Source organism: Protopterus annectens, chromosome 9.part0, assembly GCF_019279795.1.
Source record: "Protopterus annectens isolate FY-2018-M chromosome 9.part0, PAN1.0, whole genome shotgun sequence".
Classification (NCBI taxonomy): Eukaryota; Metazoa; Chordata; order Ceratodontiformes; family Protopteridae; genus Protopterus; species Protopterus annectens.
The window spans coordinates 739,787,624-739,813,237 of NC_056743.1; the positions used below are offsets into that span (position 1 = coordinate 739,787,624).

The 25,614-nt window shown below is 38.9% G+C and overlaps 1 protein-coding gene across 1 annotated transcript; it reads right to left on the reverse strand.

Moving 5' to 3' along the window:
* Positions 1–1,489: 1,489 nt before the first annotated feature.
* On the reverse strand, positions 1,490–25,614 carry LOC122811492 (G1/S-specific cyclin-D2-like). The gene is made up of 5 exons (XM_044083362.1): positions 25,279–25,614; positions 12,973–13,188; positions 7,758–7,917; positions 4,451–4,599; positions 1,490–2,020 (listed from the first exon to the last, which is right to left on the reverse strand). Exons 1-5 carry the CDS (start codon positions 25,480–25,482, stop codon positions 1,871–1,873), a joined length of 879 nt encoding a protein of 292 aa, XP_043939297.1. The 5' UTR covers positions 25,483–25,614; the 3' UTR covers positions 1,490–1,870.

Consider the following 25,614-nt stretch of genomic DNA (forward strand, 5'->3'; position numbering starts at 1 on the left):
AATAAAAGTAAATGGATTTAATCTCCTAAAACTGTGAACATGTCTATACCTCAGAAAGTCTACAGGCTAATAACTTCCTTCCAAGCTCTACCCACTGTGAAAAAAGACATGTCATGGTATGAGTTTCTATAAAATGTCCATACCCTCCATCTTAGGAGTCATAAAATACACTTTTTGGGAACTGTCCACTTAAGAAGTAGTTCTTCAATTCAACATATTTTGGGGTGATGCACTGCTGATTGGTGTCATTTCTTTGGTCGAGACGCACATATTCAAAAATTTTGTACACTGAATTCTGCATTATTACATCAAAGTTTACTACAGCAATTTATGCATCTGATCGACCATGTGCAGCACTAGTGTTTGCCTCCCTGCAACTCCCATTTTAGTTTTTTTGTTTTGTTATGATGTGGAAAGTGGTGCTGCAGTAGCGTTGTCACCTCACAGCAAGACGTTGTGCCGTTCGATTCTCAGCTAGAGCGTCTTCTGTGTGGAGGCATGCGTGGAATGGGCTTACCTTCATTGAAGGTTGTGCGTCAGGGCTGGTAAACTCGGCACGTAAAAAAATCTACTGCCAATCATTAGCGGACCAGAGTTCCGCTGTGGTGACCCCTAACCGGGAAAAGCCGAAAGACACAAACAAAGAGTTATGATGTGGAAAGTGTATTTAGTGACATTCAGTAAAACATTTTTGCTATGTAGAATGGTTATTTACTGCAAACTGGCTATTCAATATAGACTCCTGTTGCTATGCCGTAGCTACTTTCAAAATGAACAGCATGTTATTTGCTTCTAAATTTGTACTTAAATAAATATTTTCTACTAAGGGGCTGCTGAAAGGGTAACACTTAAATGGTAGTGGAGTAAAAGAAAACTATAGGCAACTAAATGCCGAGGCACATTTAGGCATGTGATTTGGTCATGTTCTACTGTGTTGACTGTTGAAACATCAAAACATAAAGATCATCTGTTTCCTGTTAACAATGATTCAAAATATTCACACAGGCTAGGCAACACATTGTGTGCTATTTCGTGCGCCTAACAGAAAAGTGCGAAAGTGAATTAATATATATACAAATTCAGAGTGTTTTGATGTTTTGCACAACTTGGGAGTGTTGCTGTTTTGAGCAAGTCATCTCCCAAGGACTTGTACATTTAGCCAGTTAAACTGAGTACAACAGAAGTGTTAACTCTTAAGATAAAATATAATGATTCTTTATATAACAGACAACTTTGCTGGAGTCATGAAACTATCACTTGAAGCCTGTTTCTTTGAAAGTGGATTTTTTTTTTTAAAACTTAACTGTGCAAATGGTACTGAAGAGAAGCTTTTGGCAGCTGTTTTTTTTTTTCCTGAGAGCAGGGGCATAGACATCCCCCATACATGGGACCTCAACCTCCTGCACCACTTAAAACACTCTATAGTCTCCATGTCACCTTTACATAGCTGTGCTTCAAAAACCCACATTCAAACAAATGGTCAACATAATATAGTACAAATCCCTTTTCTATTCAGTTACATGAATGCCATACAGACACACAAAAGAAAGTATAAAAGGCCAGCCATCACGGATTCTTAGGCACATTTCTCTATGGGTGCTTGGGTTGCAATTTTTCTGTGGGTACTTGGGTTGCAATCACAACATTATACATTAAGATACTGCACACTTTTTGTGCCTTGGTCCAGTTCCATTTCCTCATGTTGCTAAATTTGTTCCTAAGGAACCCATGAGTTCACTTGACTATGTTCATAAGATAATTTAAAAATATATATCAATAAATAAATAAAATAATTACTTATATTCTTGGAATGTTAAGTTCATGTGTCTATAAAAAATAAATACAGTAGAAAAATATTTGAAGTTCTCCATCACAGATCAATATCTTGCAGGTCAGTGGGAGTACTGGAACGTTCTGGCTCATCAACAGATTTGGTTTCTGGACTTTGATCCCTCTGTGATTGCCGTACAATGGATTTGAGAAGGAACTCAATCTGTTCCTGACATGCCTTGAGAAAATCCTGTTGAAGAAATTTCAAAGGAAACAGTACTTTACTGTAAAGGTAATGTTCCAACAATGAGAAATCCAATAAACAGAGAGACAGAACATTATGAAACATGTATGCGACAAGTTAAAGAAAACAGTGGCTTGCAGTTAATGGGGGGAAGTTGCATTTTCTGAAAGCTATTTGACACAAACCACAGTTTAAAGTCTACCTTGCAGCTCCGGACAGAGACATAAACACAGTCACTGCATCTACTCTGAATGTCACTTTTCATAATACTTTCCACAAGTGTCAATTAAAGGATCAAAGCAGTAAAGCTGCAAACAGTTGTAATATTAAGTGAAAGACAACATTTGAAGGTGCAGTGCTGTGTTAGTGTCAATTGTACAACTGCTATTTTGGTATAAAAATATAAATTGCACATGTGCCTGCTAAGCATCTCATTGGCATTGTTAAACAAGGATCTGCATTTATTAAGTTGAAGTAAGCATGTAAATTGCAGAAGTGCACATTAATGCCTTCACTAGAGCTAACAGGCATTTAATACAATGTGATTAAACAGGTAGAAAGGTCACTGCCCATAATCAAGGACTACCACTGACAAGTAAGACTAGTATAATCAACATTTTTTTCTGTCTATTGCTGGCCAACACACTAAACAATGACTTGAAATCCAAGGATGATGACAGATGAGGCATACAAGTCTGAATGAAGAAAACCACTGAGCAGCTATGTTCATTTTATTTTCGCAGCTAATTCCTAAGCAAGTTCTTATCCTCTTTCCTCTCCTCTCCTTAAATTCCACCTATCATATGCTGAATTTGATCTATAGACCTGTACTTTTTTCTCCAAGACAATTTCATGGTCCCACCATCCTCAATGAAAAAAGAGATTATGTCTGACTGGATTCTTCCATCGTCTACATTATCTATGCTCCCTCCTTCTGCCTTGTCTTTCCATTTGAACTCAATCCCAGAACTCCATGTAGTACAGTTAGAACAGCCATTTCTTTCAACCAGAATGTACTTATCAATGACTTATTCCTAGCTAATTCCCCTCCCTCCCAATTCCTGCTTAAATGTATCCATGGTATCCAGTCAGGATGATAGTAAAATAAGGAGTGGAGTTTGAAATGCAGTTCCTAAACAATCCATGCTCACTTAAATTCTTGAGATAATGTTTCTAATAAGCATTTGCTTTGGCCTGTCAGGAGATTTTTTTAATATGGATTTGGGGGAATAGTAGTACATTCTAAAACAACTTTGGAGAAAGCTGAGAGGTGCACATTATCGAACCTGCAAGGATTAGTCAGTGAAGAAAATATATTCAGTGCATAAGCAGGGCACAGCCTGACTTTAGGAGATATACTGCTCAGTCAAGGTGGCAGGTTATGACTGCAGTGGGATTATCAGCCTTGTGAAGTGCAGTAATAGGGACCTATGTACCTCTACCACCAGCTACACTGACAAGCTATGCCAAGGACCATGCTGTGACCTCTATTGGTCAATTAATGTTGAAAAGAAAATACATCACAGCCTCCATTTTCTTTACAAGATGTTGCAATTTTGGACATAGCTCTCAACCTCTCTGCTCAACAATCAGGGACAAAACCAAAAATAATGGGGGTACAAAGGTCCAAAATAAGGGACAATTTTTAACATAATTCATTTAGAAAATTAATAGAACACCAGGTTTTACATCAGTGTGAATTTTCTGAAAAATAAGTATGAAACTCTGTCATTATTAACTAACTGTAATCTCAGCAATTTACCAGAAAATCAAAAGATTTGCAAGGCTCAGGGCACAATCATTAAGGCAACATCTGAGACATTCTGCAAAAATCAGAGATTTGACAGCTGTGGGTGAAGTCCTGAGGGTAGTGCTGGTACTAAAGTGGTAAATACTGAGAGATCACCATTTCTGTGATCCAGATACCCAAACGTTGAGACTGCTGCTGCTGTCACCAATGACCCAGAAGGTTTATCATTCCATAAGGAATCCCACTGTCACAGTATGGGAACACTAATATGACCTTCTTGAAATGGTGCAGACCTTTTTCTCCTTCTGGGCTTCTCCTGATGTTTGCAGTAGCATACAGGGGCACATGGTACGTTTATTTTGGAGCCTCCCCCAACATTTTCTCTGTTCACTACATGAGTACCTCGCCTTCCGCAGACAGCTTTCACTGAATTGTACTCAGCGTTCCTTCACATTAGGATGAAAAGCTGCCTTGAAAATGGACAGCTTTCCTTCCTTGCACTAATAAGTCCAAAACTGACCTAGACCTAATCTTAAACCAGAACAGTTGATACAGCATGCAGTAGGGCTACAGGTTGTTTTACCAGGGCAATTGCTTCCCACGTTTTCATAAAAGTATGCATTATTCACAACAAGGTCAGACATTTGCATTTTACTGATCTTTCATCCTCCTTTCACAGATCTTACCGAATCACATCTGACAAGGTGTGCCAGGCAGTCTGTAAATCCCAGGTTGTGGAATGGCCCCTCACATTGTTTGAGCTGTAGACCTGTGACAGCAGCAGCCAAGCTGGCAGCTGCAATTATGGATGGTGGGAATGCTATGAAACTGTAATCTAAAAAGAAAGAAAGACATGTGAGGAGAAAAGTGAAGCTGTGCCACATTTGCAAGGTAAAATAAGGCAATTTTGTGTAACTTCACTTTAATTTGCTAGCAACTAATGCTGAAACAAACAGCAGTTACACACATCGGTCATTCATACAATATCAAAAAGCTTAATACAGCTATTGTCCTAAACTTTAACAATTGGACATAGTTCTGCTTGCACTTACCAAATATTATACATTTGGCTTCTTAATCCTTCATCTTGTTAACATAAGAGATTTTATCACAGCTGAAAAAGTAATCTATCCTTACAATGCTGTACACAACCATCTGAAACTTAACTTAAAATGCAGAGTACAAAAACAATGTGCAAAAAGCAGTGTGCAAAAACATATAAGGTTATAAAATGTTGTGAAGTCTACAAAATATAAGAAATGAGCCAAGAAACAGTAGGAAGTTCTTAGAAACTACCCTACACTACAGGAGTTTGCCTGAAGAGTCTGGCTGGTAGTATCATTCACAGGTTAAAGTGCTGTGAATAACACATAACCTACATATACTGTGCTGGTACCCATAGCCCCTGTCTGTATAATGGGTGATTTTAAGCAACTCATTTAACTAGGCCAGTATTTCAACATCTACCCTTCTATCTATGTATCTACTCCTTGTTGACCGGGTTAGTCCCACTAGACTAGTATTCTCTTTACAAGGGAAAAACAAGGTGGCGTTTATACTGAGTTCAGGATATTTGGCTAGGGAACTTGGGAAATTCTTCTACTTTGTTTTTTTTTCCCAACAAGTGCTATTGGAGCTTTTACATCTACCTGAGCTACCACCAACACAGATACATCTGTGTGGGTAGAAGATCTTGTCTGATAAACAATGTCCTATACCTATATACTGTTTTCCTGCTCCCTTAATGTGGTGGTTGTTGAATGCAGGTTTCTAAGAATAGTGCACATCTGTGGAAGACTTGTTACTGTATTTAACATACAGCTATCAACACTGATAAATGATGAACTATAATGGTATGCAATCACTGATAATCGCTCATATGGATGTAGTGCTGGCCTCGCATTACAATAACAGTCTACATCCAGCAGACCAGGCTTCGATTCCCAAAACGCACTGTGTGTCTCAAAGGGATCTTTGTCAATTAATCAAAGGAACATAACATCGAACATTAAAACATTGAGACAACACGATCGACACCTGGAATATCAACATCGAAAAACAATTAAAACATCTGATATACCTATACTGCAAGCCCCCCCCCCCCAGCATCCCAACATCCCTACAAATTATATATGCCCACTTTGAGATTGCACCACAGTGGAAACAGGGCCAATTCCCAAATCTCTGCTCAGTCTTAACTAACAGATGTCCTGTGCACTTCTCTCTTTCTATACTCCTGGTGTTACCATAGTTTAATATTCAACACTGCAGATATTCTATTAATTAAGATGGACTAATTATCACAGTAATGTCACTTAATCCTGTGTCCTTGTGTCCTTGACCCCCCCCCAAGATATAGACACTGTGGTCTAATGTGGTTTTGTCCACTTAACAAAAGTAAAAAATAAGAAAATTATTAATTTGTGGATAATTCTGAATGAAAATATTGTTTTAGTCATGTTAATGTGAAATAAGTAAATAAAACTTGTAAATGCATAACATGTTTTTGAGATCAGTAAGCAATGTCTTTATTTGCTTGGAGAAACACATGCTCTCATCTGTTAACTGCTATTTATTAGCATTTGTTATATGTGTTTTTCTGTATAACATCTATATGGATTTCTACTGGGAAGTGTTTTCTCAGGATTTAAACTGTAAACAAGACTGTGTCTCAATAGGATTTACCAGTTTAGCAAAAAATAAATAAATTCAAAACAATATATTTACAAACACATTTCTTTACTGGGCGATCCTACTGTAAATTGCAAACAAGCAATACAGTTTCTATGACAGCATTCCTTTTCTAGTAATCAGAACTGCTAATTATGTTGTCAGGCAACTAAATACAGTGATGATGTTCTGGAGATTTTAGTCAGTGGCTGTCATACCCATTTATGTACAGTTTCTTAACCATGCATATCTGCTGCTGTAGGTATAGAAAGTACCCCTCCCAACCACTAAATGGTACCACTATTGTTGCCACACTTGTTCTAAAAGTTCTTTCAGTACTTTTAAGTGTGTAATTTTTGACAGGCAAAACATTACTAATCTGGCAACATAGTGAGTGATGTTTTATTCTATATGTTTTCCCACCCCCATACCTACCATTCATCAACCCTCCCAAGAGCTATGTACTCTAAATCCCTCCAATATCTTTCACACTGCACAGCACCCAGTGGAGGGGGGGATTACTGTTCAGAGACCACCATTATTGAGAAAGCTATGGAGGTGTTTGTGGCCTTGTCTGCAGCGACTATCTATATACTCTGGCGAGATGAATAGTGCCCCTCTCCTAACCACCTAAGGGCCTGAATTTACCCTTCTCCCACACTGGACCATACATGTTTCAAGACAGGACCCTAATTGCCGCCATACTATAGAACCACAAAGCATTCCTTTTTCTCCTGTGACAACTCCATTTAGCCACAGGAATGAGGATTTTTTTAAACTAGCCTTAATATTACCACTGGTAGATGACATAAGCATTGGCATTACTGTAAAGGCCTCTACTATACACATTAGCAGAGAGAACTACAACCACCAGCATGACAGCATCTAGCACACATCTGTGGTTTCTGTCTGTAACTTTGACTCTGGCAAGGCTCCACTTAGTGGCAGGCAGCCATCTGGACCACCATTCCCACCCCCTAAGATGGATGAATCCATGCCAGACACCCACTCCCACCTCACCCTATCCAGCTCCTGCAGCACCCAAGCTTCTTATCAAACTTGGATTCTTTAGTTGTAGTCAAGGCTTTACTCCTCTGTGCCACAAAGGTAGATCATGAACACAGTGATTGCTTTTAATCTCACCACTGTGTGCCATTCAAATCAAATGAAACTCAGTTAGGTGATGCATGAGGGTGGGAGGTGACTGTGTGTGTGTGTGTAAAATGAAAGCTGGAAAAATAAAAGCTGACTACTTCCAAGGCACATAGTGGTTGCCTGGAGATATCTGCCTCGATCTCACCCCCACCAAGCTACTGTACTCACCTGTAGTGCAAAGTGCAATGAAAGTGTCAGTGTGCCTATGCACAAGATGGACTTTTTCTTCTGGAAGTGGAAGCCACTCTAAGATATGAGGTAGAAACTCTGATGGGGTCACTGCAGCAATATCCCACTTCAACTTGTTCAAAACTAGCAGTTCCATTGCCTGCAAATGCACAAAAACAAAGCAAAACAATATGGTTAGTTACAGTCACTCCATGATCCTGTATCAGCTAATCTCCCAAGAACAAGATGTACAAGATTACATCATGGTACATAAGTACAACTTATAAGACCCTTTTAACACTTGCTATACTTTCAACCTCTTCCAGCTGAGCCACTAACTACATATTACTATGCAATGTCTGGTTGCAGATAAAAGCACAGTCACGTGATTCTTTTATCTTTTCCAGCAAGAATTTTTGCAAGCTGTACGGGACACAGCAGTAGCTGTTTGGGGAGGGGGGGGGTTTGCTGGGTAACTCATCCTATTCCACCATTATGCCTTGCAGCAGACATCAGTATGGTGGTGCTAAATGCAGGACAGTTTATGGTTATTTGGGGGTTGGACTCTCAAACTGCAAGGCCAGCTGTTAACAGAATCTACAAGTATCGTTTTTTTTTTCATTAGCTCCAGTCTTTGTCATTAGTCAGTTCAATGAACTCCCATACTTAGCATTTAAGGAGAATCCTATCCCAGGCATAAGATGTGGCTCTAGAAACTTTCACAGCAAAAACAGTATTACAAAGCATCTCATGACCTTCACTTGGCCCACTGACATTAAAGTTCTGAGCAATGAATTTAAAATGCTGCTGAACAGTATAATATGGAAGGAGTATAAGAATGGGAAGCACTCAGGGGTTCACATGATTTCATGTTGGTCTCATTCTTCCATGGGTCTGACTCTGAAAATCATTGTAGTAATTCAGGTCTAGCACTGTGGAGCAGAGGAATAATGCCCTGGATGCACCCCCAAATGACTAGTATTTGAGCAGACATACAGGTGCTGGAGGGACTGGATGGTAACAGATGGGAGAGAGTGGCTGAGGCCAACTTGTCCATCTTTGGGGGGAGGAAGAGAGGAAGGCAGCCTGGCATGCTGCAATAACACTATGCAAGCAGTGAGCCAGTTGGTTGGGAGGTTATGCGTACACCTCCCAAAGGCATCCATAGCAGAGTTTGCAAGGCTACCATGGGACAGTGGTTTAGGGCGTGCTTCCAGGCAGCAGTATGACACTGTACATACATTCTCAATCTACTCACAGGCCTTGGATATGGGCCAGGTAGAGCATGGAGGAGGCCAAGGCAGGTTCGGTAAACCAAATGAATGAGGAGAGGAGCTGATGGCAGGTGATAGTCAGCTGAGGGGAGCTAAAAAATATTCATTACAGTACTTCAGAAGTCAAACTGCATGACAGAAGTTACATTTGGGATGCAGTACTTATTAATTAATTCATGTATTTATTTATTTCAGTTTGTTAACCAGGTACGTGGGTTGGTCAGACTGATCCTTTACAGCTAAAATCCAGGTTCTAAAAAGATTCTCACAAATACACAGACTTGCACACATGAGCAGGTATGTTTGCATACAAGCAAATTCTTACATAGACATCCATTTTTACATACATTATTCCATGATATATGCATGACAGTGGTTACTATACAGAGTATACTAGGCATAATATATTACTGGAAGACAGCCTGAACATTACATAGCAATTAAAAATATGATAAAATATATAAAGACATGTACAGATTTCAGAACCTTCCTGCCATAATAATTAGAGCAGCCAAACTGTTGAATACATTATCTGTTTGTTTACTGACAAATGTTACTGCCCTTTAACATAAGTTCCTGATATTGTTAGATCTATGTGCCTTGATAAAGTGTTGCTTGACTTGGTCTTTAGATGTTTTTATAACATTTTGCCTGGATCCATGGCACAGAGGGATGGAGCCCACAGTCTGACCCAGGCGACTAAGGTTTGATTATCAGGAGTAGGAGCCAAGTGGAGAGGGGGAGTGGGAGGAGTTAAAGGGCAAGGCTCCCCTGCCTCTCCTGGGGGTGGCTGTAGTTGCATGCACAGTGTATGGTGCGATCTCCGTGGGGGGGGGGGGGCAAGGCTGCTTAAATGGTACATCTCTTGTGGAAGAGAAGTTCTCAGCAAACAGCGTACTGTAAACCATTCCCCAGCACCTTGCTAGGTGCAAAGTTAAAGATAGGGTAAAATCAGAAAAACCTTCAATCAACTCGATGATTGCCTTGATGAGAACTCCCTTTACTTGTCTCTCGACCAGTAGGGAGTGGATGAGCATGGTGGCTAACAGGGGGTCTGATAGTTGGCAGGTAGCAGGGACAAAATGTTGTAGAAAAAATGTGTTTGTAGTCTTTTGCTTTAAAATGTCAGCTGGTTAGTGGTTACATGTTGCAGGGGCAAGTTTACCGAATGCCTTTTCACCACTAGCTTTGTGAAAAGGTGGTCTTGTTAAGAGATACTATACCTCTTTATGTAGTGTATATATGTCTCTTCCCTGGTACTCAGTAATAACTTGACAGGTGGCCAATATTGTTGGTGGATAATTTTGAAAAGTAGAGCACTGAATTAGAAGGTTGCTCTAACATTTACTGGAAGCCTTTTTTTTTATTCACATTGGTGAGTTTGGTTACCAGGCTAACAGTCAAACTAACATATTTTGTTTTCTGCTTTCTGTAAGAGATGAGGGTTGGTATTACAGTGAAAAGCTATGAGGGCAACCCATTTTCCACTTTAGGTAGAATCACATTTTTAGCTATAGTTGTCTGCCTGAAGGAGGAAGCAGGTTGTCAATTTTGTAGAACAACTTTAGCTGTGCAAATAGATTGTTAGTGGTTGTTTAAAAGACAAATCTGGGTCAAATATTAGCCCAGGATACTTCAGCTGATCTGCAATGAGTAGGGGTTTATCAAGCGTACCTCTTATTGAACAAGACGTACAACTTTAGTAAGCCTGTGCTGACTGGTAAACATCATAATTCCAGATTTGGCATACTTAAGATGTTTATTGGCTCCAGCCCAGCTAGCTAAGTTTTTGAAATCTTGTTGGATTGTAGGAATAGGTTAGTAAACATTTTATCTGCAATTAGCATTACTATGTCATTTGCACAGACGACTAATGTGAGTGGGAAGATCAATAATCAGATTATTAAGAAATGGTAAAAAAAAAAAAAGTTGTAGGCCTAAAACTGAAACTTGTAGAGCTCCACAAGCTAATGCCCCAATAAAGTTCTTTCTGACAAACATCTTTCTAGCATAGTATGGTGTCACCAAAATTAAGTCCTGCCAGCTTGTTTAGAAGTAGTTTGTGAGTGAGCAGAAAATCAAAACTTTACAAAGGATATGTCAAAAATGTAATGCAAAATCAGTTTCATTTGAAAGGTATGGTCTCTAAGCTGTCCAAATGTTTACAAATCTGGCTATAATGTGGAGCCCACTTTATACTTTCATAATACTGACTCAACTCAGAGTAAAATTTCCAACATGCTATAAGTTTATTACAATACCCTATCTTTCCTCAAATATGAAGCTAGGTAAACAGGTCCTAACAACTGTCCTAGAATAGATTATTGCCAAGTTTCAGATTGCCTGCAGTAAAGTATCTCACTTTATGAGTTACTCCCCTCATCCAGAATTACTCTGTCTCCCTTCCCAAAACCAACCATCTCCCTTTCCATTGTCAAACTGACTCATTTATCCTCTTTCATTTTCAAAGTTCTGCTCTTGGGATACTGGCTTTAGTTGAGACAAATTCTCATATTCTGAACTTCTTACACCCTATGTGGTAACCAGGCTGATTCATGTTCCCTGTATACTACAACCCCCTCTCACATTTATTTATTTATTTATTTTATTTAGTTCCAGTTTGATCACCGGGGAAGTCCACTGGGCCCAGAGAGCCCATTTTCAGTGGCGGCCTGGGAAGAAACAGATTACAGTAAAGATAGCAGTCCGATAAAAATAAAAGTATGAGTACAAATGCATATCAAATAGCACAAAGCGTGAGCAGTATTGCCAAGAGCTGCAAACTTTTTTTTTTTCATTACTTCAGTAACACGAGATTGCCATTCCCTCCCACATGGTATTTCAGGCATCACTGACACTGTACCTTTCAACCTTGTGGTATAACATAAGGCAGTGGTGTACAACGTCCAGCCCCGGGGTCAAATCCGGACCTTGATGCAACACCATCCGGCCCCAGACAGTAACCAAATTTTTTTTAAAAAAGTGAAAAAATGCTATGCCTTACTCCAGTCACACAAACTTTCTAGCACGTGCTTACTTACCTAATTGACTGCAGTTGCGCACACCTCTAATTTTAGCTGCGGAAGTAACTATTCTTTGTTGTTTATAACTTGTAGTCTGCAAACAGTAGTAACTTTCTGCAAGAGTTTGTAATAAGTCATAGCTGCAAGCTAGAATAAGGTTAAACACAAAGTTGATGTAGAAAACAGGCAATTTCATGACTGCTGTCTTAAGTAAAAATGCCAGTCACCTGTACCTATTAACTCATAATGACTTACTATGTTTTGAGGTGGCCCGCAGATGCATTAAGAATTTGTGTAGTGGCCCTCCCCTCAAAAAGGTTGCGCACCACTGACATAAGGTCGTAAAACTCTCCCGAGTAACCTGTTAATTTTTTAATGTAGCATATTAAACCATTTTACACTCAGTTTAATTTCATCCCCCTTAGTTTTTCATAGCCATCACCCTTAACTGCTCTTATCTCTGCCTTATTGTTTCACTGTGTCTGTTCTCATACCTTCTTACATTCATACTTCCTCTTTGTTCTCATACCTTCTTACTTTCAGACTTCCTAACTCTACCCTCTCTCTTCTGCATGCCTTTTTTCTTACACGATGAAGTTATCTCCCTGCCACACTCACTTCTTGTATTATAAGATGCTCTGGTGTTTTCCCCTTAAGATATATGATTATTATTCTTTGATCTTGGCATACATAAGTCATGGCTAAAAATGAACTCCATGGTCAAGCTCCACTTATCTGCTTAAGTATGAGTTTCCATTCTCATTGAAGTACTTGGCAACTGCTGTGTTATTCCAAGTAGAACTATGTCTATGTTACATTATGTATCTGCCCTCTGGCTGTATTATAGGGACCTCTCCTTACATTTAAACCCCAACATTTTTGGTTTATTCTTTCATGTTCCACTTTAGGCTGACTTACCTTCAACTCCTGTTCACAAATTGAATAATCAGAGTATGTGCAAAGCTCTTCTATGCTCATAGGTTTTGTTTCTTTAAATTTAGAGGCCAGGAGAAGGCAGGCTGCTCCAAGTAGCTGCAGTTGGGTCTTGTCAGTGGAGATAACTGACAAGTACCGGTCCAGATAGTTTACTGCCAGTGGGAAAACCTCTGCTTCACTGCTGTGCTCTTCACAAACCTGCAGGAAAATAAGGATAAGGGAGTGACAGTGGACATCAACACAGTGAGACATGATTTTGTATATACATTCATCCAAGACAAATGCATTGAGTGTCACTTTACTGCAGTGTATTAACCAAAACAGCAGCCAGAAATGTAGAACAATACTATATAATTGGGGGAAAAGCTTTCTCACATCTACTATTTGGATGAGAGCCACAGCATCTTATTATTCTGACTCTGAATCACCACATCCTGGAGAGAAAAAAGAAATTTCACCAATGCAACAAATTTTGTTCGGAGGCATAGGAGCATAATAACTTGAGTTGTGATCAGCAGTATGAATACTATATAAAGGCACCATATTTCATATGTTCTTGTCTGCTCCACAGCACCATTGCATCCGTAATTTAAATAAAACTGTCAGTTTGCAATTATTTCCTTTTTTTGTTTATTCCATTAGTTTGCCATTTATTCCAAAATCACATTTATTTATCTATAACAGGGCTGTGGATGAAAACAGATCATTTTGACTCCAACCCATACCACCTATCTGCAAAATAAAATAATTATATATATATATATATATATATATATATATATTTACACACACACACACCTCTACAGCTTTTTGTATCAGCTTCTGTGCTGGAAACCAGATAACTGGGAAGGTGAAAGTAAAAGGTTCCAATTTCAGCCACATGTTAATCAGTTTATTTCACCAGGGATTTTCTGTAGAACTTTAGGCTTGTATTCCTTTACTACAAATATGGACCTCTTCAGATTGCAGAGTGAATATTTTACTTTTAATCATATTATGTTTTTCCTTTTTAATCATTGCTGCACTCATCTCAAAACTCTAGTACTTTCCTACCCTGCTCCTATCTGCAGAACCTCCTTCATATTTCATAGACAATATCTGATCTACAAGTCTTTATTTGAGTTAATTACATTGTTTAACAAAATGACATTCTATGCTTATTCAAGATATTTCTAGCTTATTTTTCTGTGTGTGTGTGTGTGTGTGTGTGTGTGTGTGTGTGTGTGTGTTACTGTCACTGTCGGTGTGTTATTGAATATATGCATGAAAGCATAACAGAGTGTGTGTGTGTGTGTGTGTGTGTGTGTGTGTGTGTGTATGACAGTGAAGATTGAGAGCAATCCCTGGCAGCAACAGCATCTGTTAAAACATTTGTGTACTGCTTGACCATACCTCTCAACCTCTCGGAACAAGAAATCTGGACAGAGCCACAAATAATGAGGGACAAATGACCAAAAGTAATAACAGATTTTAAATATTGCTCTTATAAACTTAGAAAGTTGCTAGAACAACAGAGTTTCCATTAGCATGTATTATCTGAAGGATACGTCGTTTGAAACTCAAATCCATCCATCCATCTTTAACCCCTTTTCACATTTTTTTTTTTTTGCACATGGGATTGGGGTGTCACTATAACAGTGACAATCATCTCAAGCCAAGGTTCACAGCGCCAGGTGGCTAGCCCTGCTGCGGAATCAGAAACTCAAATATCTATCATTATTTAATTACTTTAATCCCCAGTGATTTGCCAGAAAAGTACACATTTTATAAGGATGGGACCAAACATACCAGCCAAAAATCTGGACATTTTGCAAAAATCTGGACAATTAAAATGTGTGCTCTTGTTGACTGTTAGCTCAAAATAGCTGGATAAACCTGAAATAAATGGCAGACAAAGGCTCAAAATAGGAACATATTTTACTTGATTATTAGGATTTGTGTTAGCATACATTTTCTGAAACACAGGTGTGTGAGACACTGAGTGAGAGTGATAGTAAAGACATTTGCATACCTCTGGACCTTTCAACTGAAACGAATGTGTATAATTTATTACACTGAATATGCAATACTTTTATGTTAATTTCTGCCTGCAGCTCATATAGTATACTAGCTTAAGAATTTTTTTTTTATTTCACTACTTTGAAAATGTCTGCTGCTAATTAATTTTCCTGCTCTGTGAATTTAATTGTTGACTGCTCCACTCCTGTGTTCTGTTGCATAAATAGTCTAGTATCCTAAGCCTTCCTAGCATTCCTTATGTTAGCACTCTCACTCACCCTCATCTCATCTTCCACATCCTAGTATCTCCCACTTACCCTCAACTCATACTGTTCTCTAGGTCAGTCCACTACCTATTTTAGTGTGCTTTACTGAATCATTTAACTTGCCACCCCCTTACTATTATCCTGCTAATACTTTATTTTATCCCCTTTTCTTACAGTTAGTCTACAGTGCATAACCTAACCTGAAGCCTCCCACCATTCCTGATATTCCTAGCTTCCAGACAGAACAAAAGAACCTCTATGCAGGGATCCTCCACTGTTCTCGCAACTTCCTTTGCTTGTCCTATGACATTGGCCTAAAGTGTATGTATCCTAAGGGCAAGTCATTGTAACCAGTCTATGTTGTAATTAGCCCTGTGCTCCATTGCTAGCAGCCTTCTGCGGACTTATTTTTACCCCACAATAAGGCCCTTACATTACTTTTTACCTTTCCCTACTCTGCTCTATATGCTCTTGTCATCCACTGCTTCCCCACTAGGTGGCAGTACATACCTATTGCTTAAGTATTCACTTTATCCCCTAAGTTACTATATATTGAATCCTCTCCAAAGGATCCATTAATTCCCTGCTTCTAGCTTCCTATCTCTGTGACCCTCTCTGTTCTTACCTTACTAACACTTACACTAAACAAGTGCTAAATCCTCCATACTTTCCTTATCTCCGATCTCACTTACCAAACCACTGATTGTTTATTCACAGTCTTGCCTTCCTCCTTTCTCCTTGTTTCTACCCGCTCCCTACCCCCAATTCCCACCCACCCCAGGGGTCCTACTCTTATACTTTCTAACCACACCCCTTCCTCTTCCCATTAACTCTACACATTTCCAATTGACCAATTTTTCTCTTATCTCCCATCTCACTACCACTCCACTCCATACTCACCACACCCTCCTATCTTTACACTCTCAGCTTAAACGCTTCCATCTCTACATATATATCTAACAAATAGCTAATCCTTCCCAATGGCTAATCCAACCATCCCTTCTCAGATTCTACTCTGCTTTACTCTTCTGCCACTACCACTTTTAACCTTTGCCTATTTACTATCCTCATATGAACACCCAATATATCCACACACTGATTACCCCAATCAACAAACTAACTCTCAACCCTTACTACACCTACATAACCATGCAAACATAATATGCTCACCCAGCTACCTACTTGCTATGTATCATAGAACACTACATATTAAATATAATTCACTACATCTCAGGAGAGTGTTATTTCCATACAGCAAGTTCCCTAACCTAAGCTATCTAGGACAACTCCTCTCATTAAAGGATGGTGATATTCATCCTAACCCTGGCCCAACAGCAACCTCTATCTCTCTCCATAACCATAATCAGTCAACCAATTACCCCCTTGCTAAACCATCTAACTCCCTCCTACTAGCTCATCTTAATATATGTAGTATTAACAACAAAGTAACTCAGCTCATTGCTCTCTTAGAAGTGTACTCCTTTGACATTATCTGCCTAACAGAAACATGGCTAAAACCTGCCATCAAGGATAATGAAATTACCCCACCTGGATATAATATCCTAAGAACTGGAGTAGCTAAGAAAGGTGGTGGGGTTGCTATTTTAGTTAAATCTGGCTTACAATTAACCACATACAACTGTAATCTACCTCTAGATTCCCATGCTGAGATTCTCATCTCTAAACTTGTACTTAACAATGCTAAATCAATCTGCATTATCTGTATGTATCTGCCCCCCGGAAATAACATAGCCACCATGGAAAATATCCTTTGCTGGCTATCCCAACACCTGCCTCAAGAAGCCATAATCCTAGGTGATATAAATTTGGATTGGAATTCCTATTGTGCCAGCCTTCCTACCACCCACATTAACCTACATGTTTTTTCTGAAACCATTACCTCACCCACCAGAATAAATAAAGCTAACAAGAAAGCAAGCATACTAGACTGGATTCTTATAAACAATCATACTCACTACTATAATTCTGGAAACCTCACTGATGATATAAGTGACCACTCACTTACCTACTTCATCAGACATAAAGCCAACACTCCCATTCTAACCTCTGTCATAAGTATTAGAGCCAAAAAGAAATTTAACCCTGATTTATTCCAAATGGAACTAATTAGGTTCCCTTAAACACCTCCCTTTAGATGAAGCCGTTAATTTCTTTAATTCTACCTTCCTCTCCATTCTCGATCACCATGCTCCAACCAGATCTATTAGAATTAAGGCCAATTCTGCCCCATGGCTATCCAATGAAATCAAACATAAAATTCATCTCAGAAATAAATATTGGGCCAAATGGAGAATGACTAAAAACCCTGTTGACCAACAAACATTTAGACAACTTAGAAATGACACTAAGAAGGCCATACTTTCTGATAAAAAAACTACTACTTACAATTTCAACAACCTAATCACAACAACCCACAAAAATTCTGGGCTAGCATTAAGCAGTTACTCCACCCAGGTCAATCCACTACACCAAACCCTCAAAATACAGACCAGAAAAAACCCATCCATACAGCTAATACCTTCAATACCTTCTTTACAGATGCTATCCAAACACTAGCTAGTCAACTATCACCTAATACCTTCACACTACCTTCTTACACCTCAACCCCACCCCCTCCTTTTCAGTTCAAACCTGTCCCAACTACACTTATTCAAAACCTTTTGAATAAACTGAAACCATGCTCTTCTTCTGCAGACCAACTGCCTTCTGAATTTCTACAGTTATCATCCAAGGCTATTGCCTACCCTGTTTCCATACTGATCAATAGAACTATAAGCAAAGGTCACATCCCCACCTTATGGAAAGTCTCCCATGTTATCCCCCTGCATAAAGGTGGACACTCCACTGAGCTATCAAACTATCGTCCTATTGCCCTACTCTCTCCTTTAGCTAAGATTATGGAGAAATGTATCCACAGGCAATTACTCCACCACTTAATTGAAAACAATTTACTTTCCAACTGTCAACATGGTTTCAGACCCTCACACAGCACTACCACTGCCCTCCTTTCCTTTACTGATTACATTAACAAACAACAAAACCTAAATAATCTTTCTTCTGCTCTATTTACCGACCTCTCTAAAGCATTTGACATGGTAAACCACCAGATTCTCATAAACATACTAAAATCTCTGTCATTAGACCCACTTTCCATAAAATGGTTCCAATCCTACCTTGACAAATGACAGCAAGCAGTACTAGGCATAACACTCTATCCACCCATCTACCCATTACCTTAGGTGTCCCTCAGGGGTCCATACTAGGACCTCTCCTCTTCTCCATATTTATAAATGACCTTCATCTAGCTATCCTCCAAGCCACTTGCATACAATATGCTGATGACTCCACACTACTATGCTCAGCTACATCCTCCCAAGACCTTCACTCTCTCACCCAGAAGGTATTCAACATAGCTGAACAATGGTTCACTCAGCGTTGCCTTCTTTTGAACCCAAAGAAAACCAAACTCCTCCTCTTCACTCCTACTCAAAAGTCCTCTCCTCTTCATTTCTCTGTGACATCCACCAATGGTACTATAATATCTCCAGACTCTACCACCAAACTTCTAGGTGTCACCATCGACAATAATCTGTACTTCGATATCCATATCAATAATACTATAAAGACTGTCAACAAAAAAATCGGCACTCTCTATAGGATTAAACCCTTCCTTTCTTCTACTGCAAAACTACTATAGCTCACACTCATTTGATCTCTACACTCCTTTATGCTTCTCCAATTTTTATTAATATATCCAAGACTATCTTCACCAAATTGGAATTGTCCTATAATAACATTGCAAGATTTGCAACAGGAAACCCATTTAGAACCCACCATTGTATAAATCTAAATCAGCTATGATGGTTAGAACTACAACACCTGATTAAATTTCAACAACTAACTATTGCCCACAACATTCTTTACAAACCTTCTAATACTCCTAGTTTATCTAGCCTTATCACCCCCTATAAAAATCTGAAGTCTTTACGCTCATCACACAAACTTCTTGTATACACCTCTAAATCTAATAACAGGGCTGGGGATTCTCTCTTCTCTAATACTGTAGGTAAATCCTGGAATCTTCTCCCTAATGACCTCTCCTCACTTACTTCCTTATCACTCTTCAAAAACAGACTTAAAGTTTACCTCAAATCATACTGGCTATGCCCCTGTGCCAAACCAGACTAGTCATCTATCTCTTTAAACTTGACCTTGCCTATCCTGTGCTTACTATCCACTGTTACATCTTCCTTCTTATATTTTTCTCATGTCTCCCTATTTTATACCATTTTGCTCCTCTTTACATACCTTTTTTCAAGTAAATTCTTAGTAACATCACTACACAACTAACTTCCTTTCTCTACTATTGACTTTACCTGTACGATATCCCTGTACCTTTCAATTTGCACTGTTTATGACTCTTGTCCTCTTTACACACCCTGTGCTAACCTCTATACTTTACAACACATGCTACCATTGCTTGATTATTTTTATTATTTTTATTATATTTTTATTATATTTGCTATTTTTATTACAAATGTTGCTATTTGGTGTTTGTAATTGTATTTATTTTATCATGTCTTGGAGCTTATCTCCCCGGGTCTCTACTGAAAATGGACATATATCCAGTTAGACTAGCCCGGTCAACAAATGTAAAATAAATAAAATAAAATAAAGCCTAAAATAGAGGGAACAAAGTCTCAAAAACAGGAACAGATTTTAATCACTACTCTTATAAAATTACAAACTTGCTTAAATAAAAGGATTTGTGTTAGTATGAATTTTCTGAGGAAAATAATAGTCTGAAACTCAAATGTATGTCATTATTTAGTAACTTCAATCTCCAATGACTAGTAACAAACAAAATGTTTTAGGAGTAAGGGACCAAATAAATAAAGGCCTGGATATTTTTAAGTGTTATATTTTGGATGTAAAATGCTTCCTCCAATGTTTCAACATACACTACAGCAAGTTTGAAACATTAGGCGAAGGAACTATTTTACATCAAAAATACATAAAAAACATAATGGAGTACTTAAAAAAAATAAATCAGTAAAACACAATAACTTTACAGACAGTTTGTTCTCTAAGTGCAATAAAGACCTTCAGGGTGTGTGTTAATGTGCAATTAACACCCTTCAGGGGGTGTAGAGGCCCCCCGTCTGCAGCATCAGGCCTCATAACACCCCTGGGTGGGCATTAATTGCACATTAACACACACCCTATTGGGCATTATTGCTTGCTTGGGCATTAATTGCACATTAACACACACCCTATTGGGCATTATTGCTTGCTTGGATACTTATGCAGCATGTCTCCCCACCCAGGGGGAAGGATTAGGCCACATGTAAATATTCTCACAACCAGGATGTCATCAAGGACACAAAACACCCTAATGGTTACCTGGCATGGCCCCGTCTAGACAGCTGACACCCAATACTGAATAAGCATTCAAAGTGGACTGGAGAACAAATGGGCATGTCCAGTTGGATGGAAGCCTGATGGTCAGCATGAATGGGGGCAAGAAAATAGAAAAAATACATATAATATGTCTGATACAAGTATTACCACAGGTTTAATTGTTTTACTACACAGCCAGCCTAAGCTATCCTTGGTATTTTGGGTTTCAGTGTTCATGCCCGAGGAAAGCTTGCTTAATGTGATGACTCTTGTCACTTACTGTTTCTTAAATGCCTTAGTTCCTTGTTTACTGATAAAAAATAAAGCAAAGCACTGCATGTGATTAAAACAGAAGAAAGAGTAGAAAGTAGTGTTTTGAATGCCTGAGAATAGGCCTCAAACTTGTGCACATGCAAACGTGTGTGCATGCACACGTGCACACACACACACACACACACACACAGCAAAGCACACTTTGCTGTGAAACAACAAATGTATACTATGCAATTGTAATCACTCAGTAAGATGTTCTAGGGAACAATGAAAAAAAAGTATGAATTATAATGTGAAGCAAGAGTCTCCTGCAAAGAAACTGAGATTGAACTATATAGCAGGACAGTATTACTTCATCCTGTAAGTGGTATTACTCTTATGTTGAAACCTTTAGCATGCTTGGAAGGCAATCCTAAACAAACAGGATGTAGCTAAACATGGAAAAAAGTGTAAAAGTGTTTTTTTTTTCTTTTTTCTTTTTTTCAGGCAGACATATGCACCAGGGTATAGTCACAGTAGTCAAGAAAGAAAAACAGGACCACTAAAGAATAAATGGTGTCTGGCAAGAAGGTCTTAACTGCTCCCCCACAAGGCTTGCGCTTCTCTAGTAAAGTTCAGAAAGAGGAAATAGATACACGTGGCACATTTGAGCCTAATAAATAGAAGATGACCATTATGTTGGCTTCATTTTTGCATGTGGGATATACCATCATTAAAAAAGTCTAAGAGGTTGAGAGGTATGCCCCCTTCCTGTTATGTTAATACCCATGTGAAACATACATTGACTGACAGTGAAATTGCAGCCTTGAAATTAACCTGGACTGGTAAAGGGGGTGCCAGCCTCCTGTCTGTACTGCCACACCTGCGACTGTGAAAGACATAGTTCAATTTTCATTACACCAAATGACACATGTGGATTACAATGCAAGTTTTTCTTTACAGCTGTAAACATTTCATATTACTACTTTTCAAATTATGCTCCTTTAGCATCAACAATTTTACTGGGTCTGTTAAAAGCACTTCTGACACACCAGTTTCCTACACCACTTAGGCTTGAGCAGTTAGGTGATGCAAGTGAGGTTGGCACCTTGTTTTCCCCTGGAAGCACACCCCCATTTCTGTGCTGGACACCAACATACCTCTCAAGTGTACCTCATTATGAGTCTTAAAACCTCTCAACCTCTCAGAGCAAGAAATCTGGACAAAGCCATGAATACAAGTGGGACGAAGACCCAAAAATAACTACTCATTTGCAGAAGACCACAATTTTATGAAAAATGAACCAAAATATGAGACAAAAATCTGGAGATTCTGCGAAATCTATACAGTTGAAAAAGTAGGGCATTGATCTTGCTTATTAAACTGGTGCTAGTGGGAGAAAGTGGGCTGAGGTTTATAAGGGAACTAACAGGATGCACTGCATCGCAAAAACAGCACATAAACATTTTTTCACAGACTGAAACACCTTTATTTTCCGTTTTATACTTCTGCATAGCCCACCACACAGCAGTCATTAAGTTTTGTGAGTCACAACAAATTCCAACAAAATTTGATTTGGTACAGATTCCATTTCACAGTACGATCGCAGCCATGACAATTACATAGTCCATAGCTCTCAACCTTTCATCTCCAAAATGAGGAACACTAGCCCCCATAATGTGGAACAAATGGGCAAAATGTGGAACACATACTAATGGCTTACTAACAACTTCAGCTAGGAAGTTCATAGGGTGGTTAAAATATGCTGGTTTTTACTTATAAAAAGATCTTTTAATGAGTAAACATGATTTATTTCTATTTACCATGAATTTCACTCAAAAATTCCTAATACCGAATGTGCTGCAGATCCAACTTCGAGGAACATGAACTTTTAAGACCCCAAATGAAGTACGGAGAGGTATGCGTGCGTCTGTGATGCACGCAAATCAGAAAGATGACCTTGTAATTATTTTCGCTTCCTGAAGTTAAGGCAAACTTCTTCATCTGCAATACGGAGTTTGAATAACACCGTAGACTTTCTCATGCCCTCGTTTCACTTGAAGTTTCCGAATTTCGCGCCGCGCGATAATAGGTAAGTTACCTTTATTTCACTGTTAGCTTATGCACAACAGGGTGACACGCACAAATCAAAACAAAGACTGCCTTGTACTGGGGTGCAGAATAAATACTTTCAGTATCAGTAATGGTATAGTGCCGTGGGGGGTTATAGCTTCTAATCTTTGACCCGTATTGTACTCCGATTGAGGGGGTTCCAAAACCATTATTTAAGTTTGTCATGCATAAACAATTATTCTAAGTCGTTTATTCACATTGTTCAATACCTACGTTATCCCATTCAAGTCACACGAAAGGCAGAGAACTTGGTCCTCATCGGAACGCCAGTCTATGCAGAGCACTCACTCAAGCATGCGCACACTTGCAATTTGAAGGGTCGTTACATACTTCAACTGTACAGCGCTTCACAGAATGTCCAGATTCTTGCCTCACATTTTTGGTCCGTTTTTCATAAAATTGTGCTTTTCTGATAAATTAGTGGCAAATCATTAAAGAATAAACTTAGAAAATAATGACAGACATTTGAGTTTCAGAATTCATACCCTTCAGAAAATGCATGCTAATGCAAAACCTGTTATTCTATGAACCTTTTAATTCTGTAAGAGCAGTATTTAAAATGTCCATATTCTTGGGTGTTGTCCCACTTTTATTTATGATTTTGTCCAGATTTATTGCTCTAAGTGGGGTACGGTCGACATTTCGCCTTTAGAAAGTAGAAGGAAATTAGAAGCTGGGGATAGCTCTAAGGGACGTTAAAGGACAGCGACACGCTTCCATACAGGAGGCACCCCAAGAGGAACCCAAACAGAAGAATTAAGGGCTGTTGTGGGTACAGCACTAACTGCTGCATCGCCAGCGCCTAGGGTTAAGATGGACACACCAGAGAAACGATCCAAGGACGCTGCATTGCTTCCATCCTGCATCGCCTCATACAAATTTCCATTGAAAACTGTTTTCTGTTTGGAAAGGGGAGGTCTCCATACCTCTCAATCTCTCCGTGCAAGAATTCCATTACAAAGACAAAAATAATGGGGAGGTGGGATACATGGGTTCCAAATTAGGGATACGTTTTAATGTACCTCTCAACCTCTTAAAGCAAGAAATACGGTCAAAGTCTAAAATAATGGAGAGACAAAGGCTGAAAAATAGGGACAGACTTTAAATATTGTTCCTATAAACTTAGAAAGCTGCTAGAATAACAGGATTTGTGTTAGCATGCATTTTCTGAAAGATATGAACTCTGAAAGTCTAAATATATGTAATTGTTTGGTCATTACTTAATGACTGCAATCCTCCGTGATTTCCTAGAAGACCACACATTTTATGAGGAACAGACCAGATATATGAGGCAAAAAATGTAGACATTCTGCGAAATCTGTACAATTAAGAGGTGTGGAACACTGCCCTTGTAAATTTTGAAAGTTTCTAAAATAACAGGTTTTGCATTATTACTACTATATGGAGACTGAAACTCAAATGGCTGGAATTATCTAGTGAGTAACTGATAATCTGCAAGACATTTTATGGGGAAAGACCAACATATAATGCAAAATCAGCGTGTATGTGTGTTGGGTGTGCCTTTACGGACCTTTGCATGACCCTCTTGTTTACACACACGAGTTGAACTTGCATACAGAGCCTCTGGAAATCAAACAGCACTATTGTAGCTAGCTCCTAATTCAACCCGTGGTTATCACGCAATCAAAAATTTCATTTATTAACGTGAGCAGGACGACGGGTCCAACCAAAGATCATTTTCAGCCACGACCCTAACTGGCAAAAACGAATACACAACAGAAGATTAGGATTCTACCCCTCGCAGTAGATTAAAAATAAAAGAGGCAGTAGTTCACGATGAACATTTCAACTTACTGACAATAAGAAGGGTTTTTATTCAGTGTATACTTAGAAACTAAAACCTTTAGTATACTAAGTATCTAATTATGTGAGATATTTACTTTCTTTTTTGGCTCTGGTTTTCGTGCATTACTTTTTGGAACGCCACATATTAATCTTCATTAGCAAGGCATGACACTTATGCAACATAACAACGTGGTGTCTCTCACGCTGCCTTACTACTTACTGCTGGAATCCCACTGATACGGAGAACTTCGTGAAACAGGACCCGCTAATGCCAAATGAAATAACTCAGCAACCAACCGCATACGGTGCTGCATTAGTCTTAAGTATTTGTTTTCACTGGCATTTTTAACGTAAAAGATTAACCACCACAATAAATAAAGAACAGTACACTGCAAAAATGTTACTGACTGACCTCTAACATCCAGTTAACTAGAGTCTTCCTCATGTGTGGCTGAAGATGTTTTTGCACACGCTGAAAGTAGGAAGCTGAAGGCAGGTAACGTTCTTCGACCTCCAAGAGATTGAGCAGAACTCGACCACCCAGCAAAGCTGGGTCCTTCATGGCTTTCCTCTCATCACTAACTTCACAGCAAAGCAGCGCTCTTTCCATGTCCATGATGTCGTTGTGTGCGTCTTTCTGTTCCAGTCCTTGTTTGTGGCTGTCCTTTTAAACTTCCCTGATGTCCTTAGAGAAGAGTAAAGCTGTTACAATAGCATTAACAATGTCCCTTTAAACAAATCAGCAGAC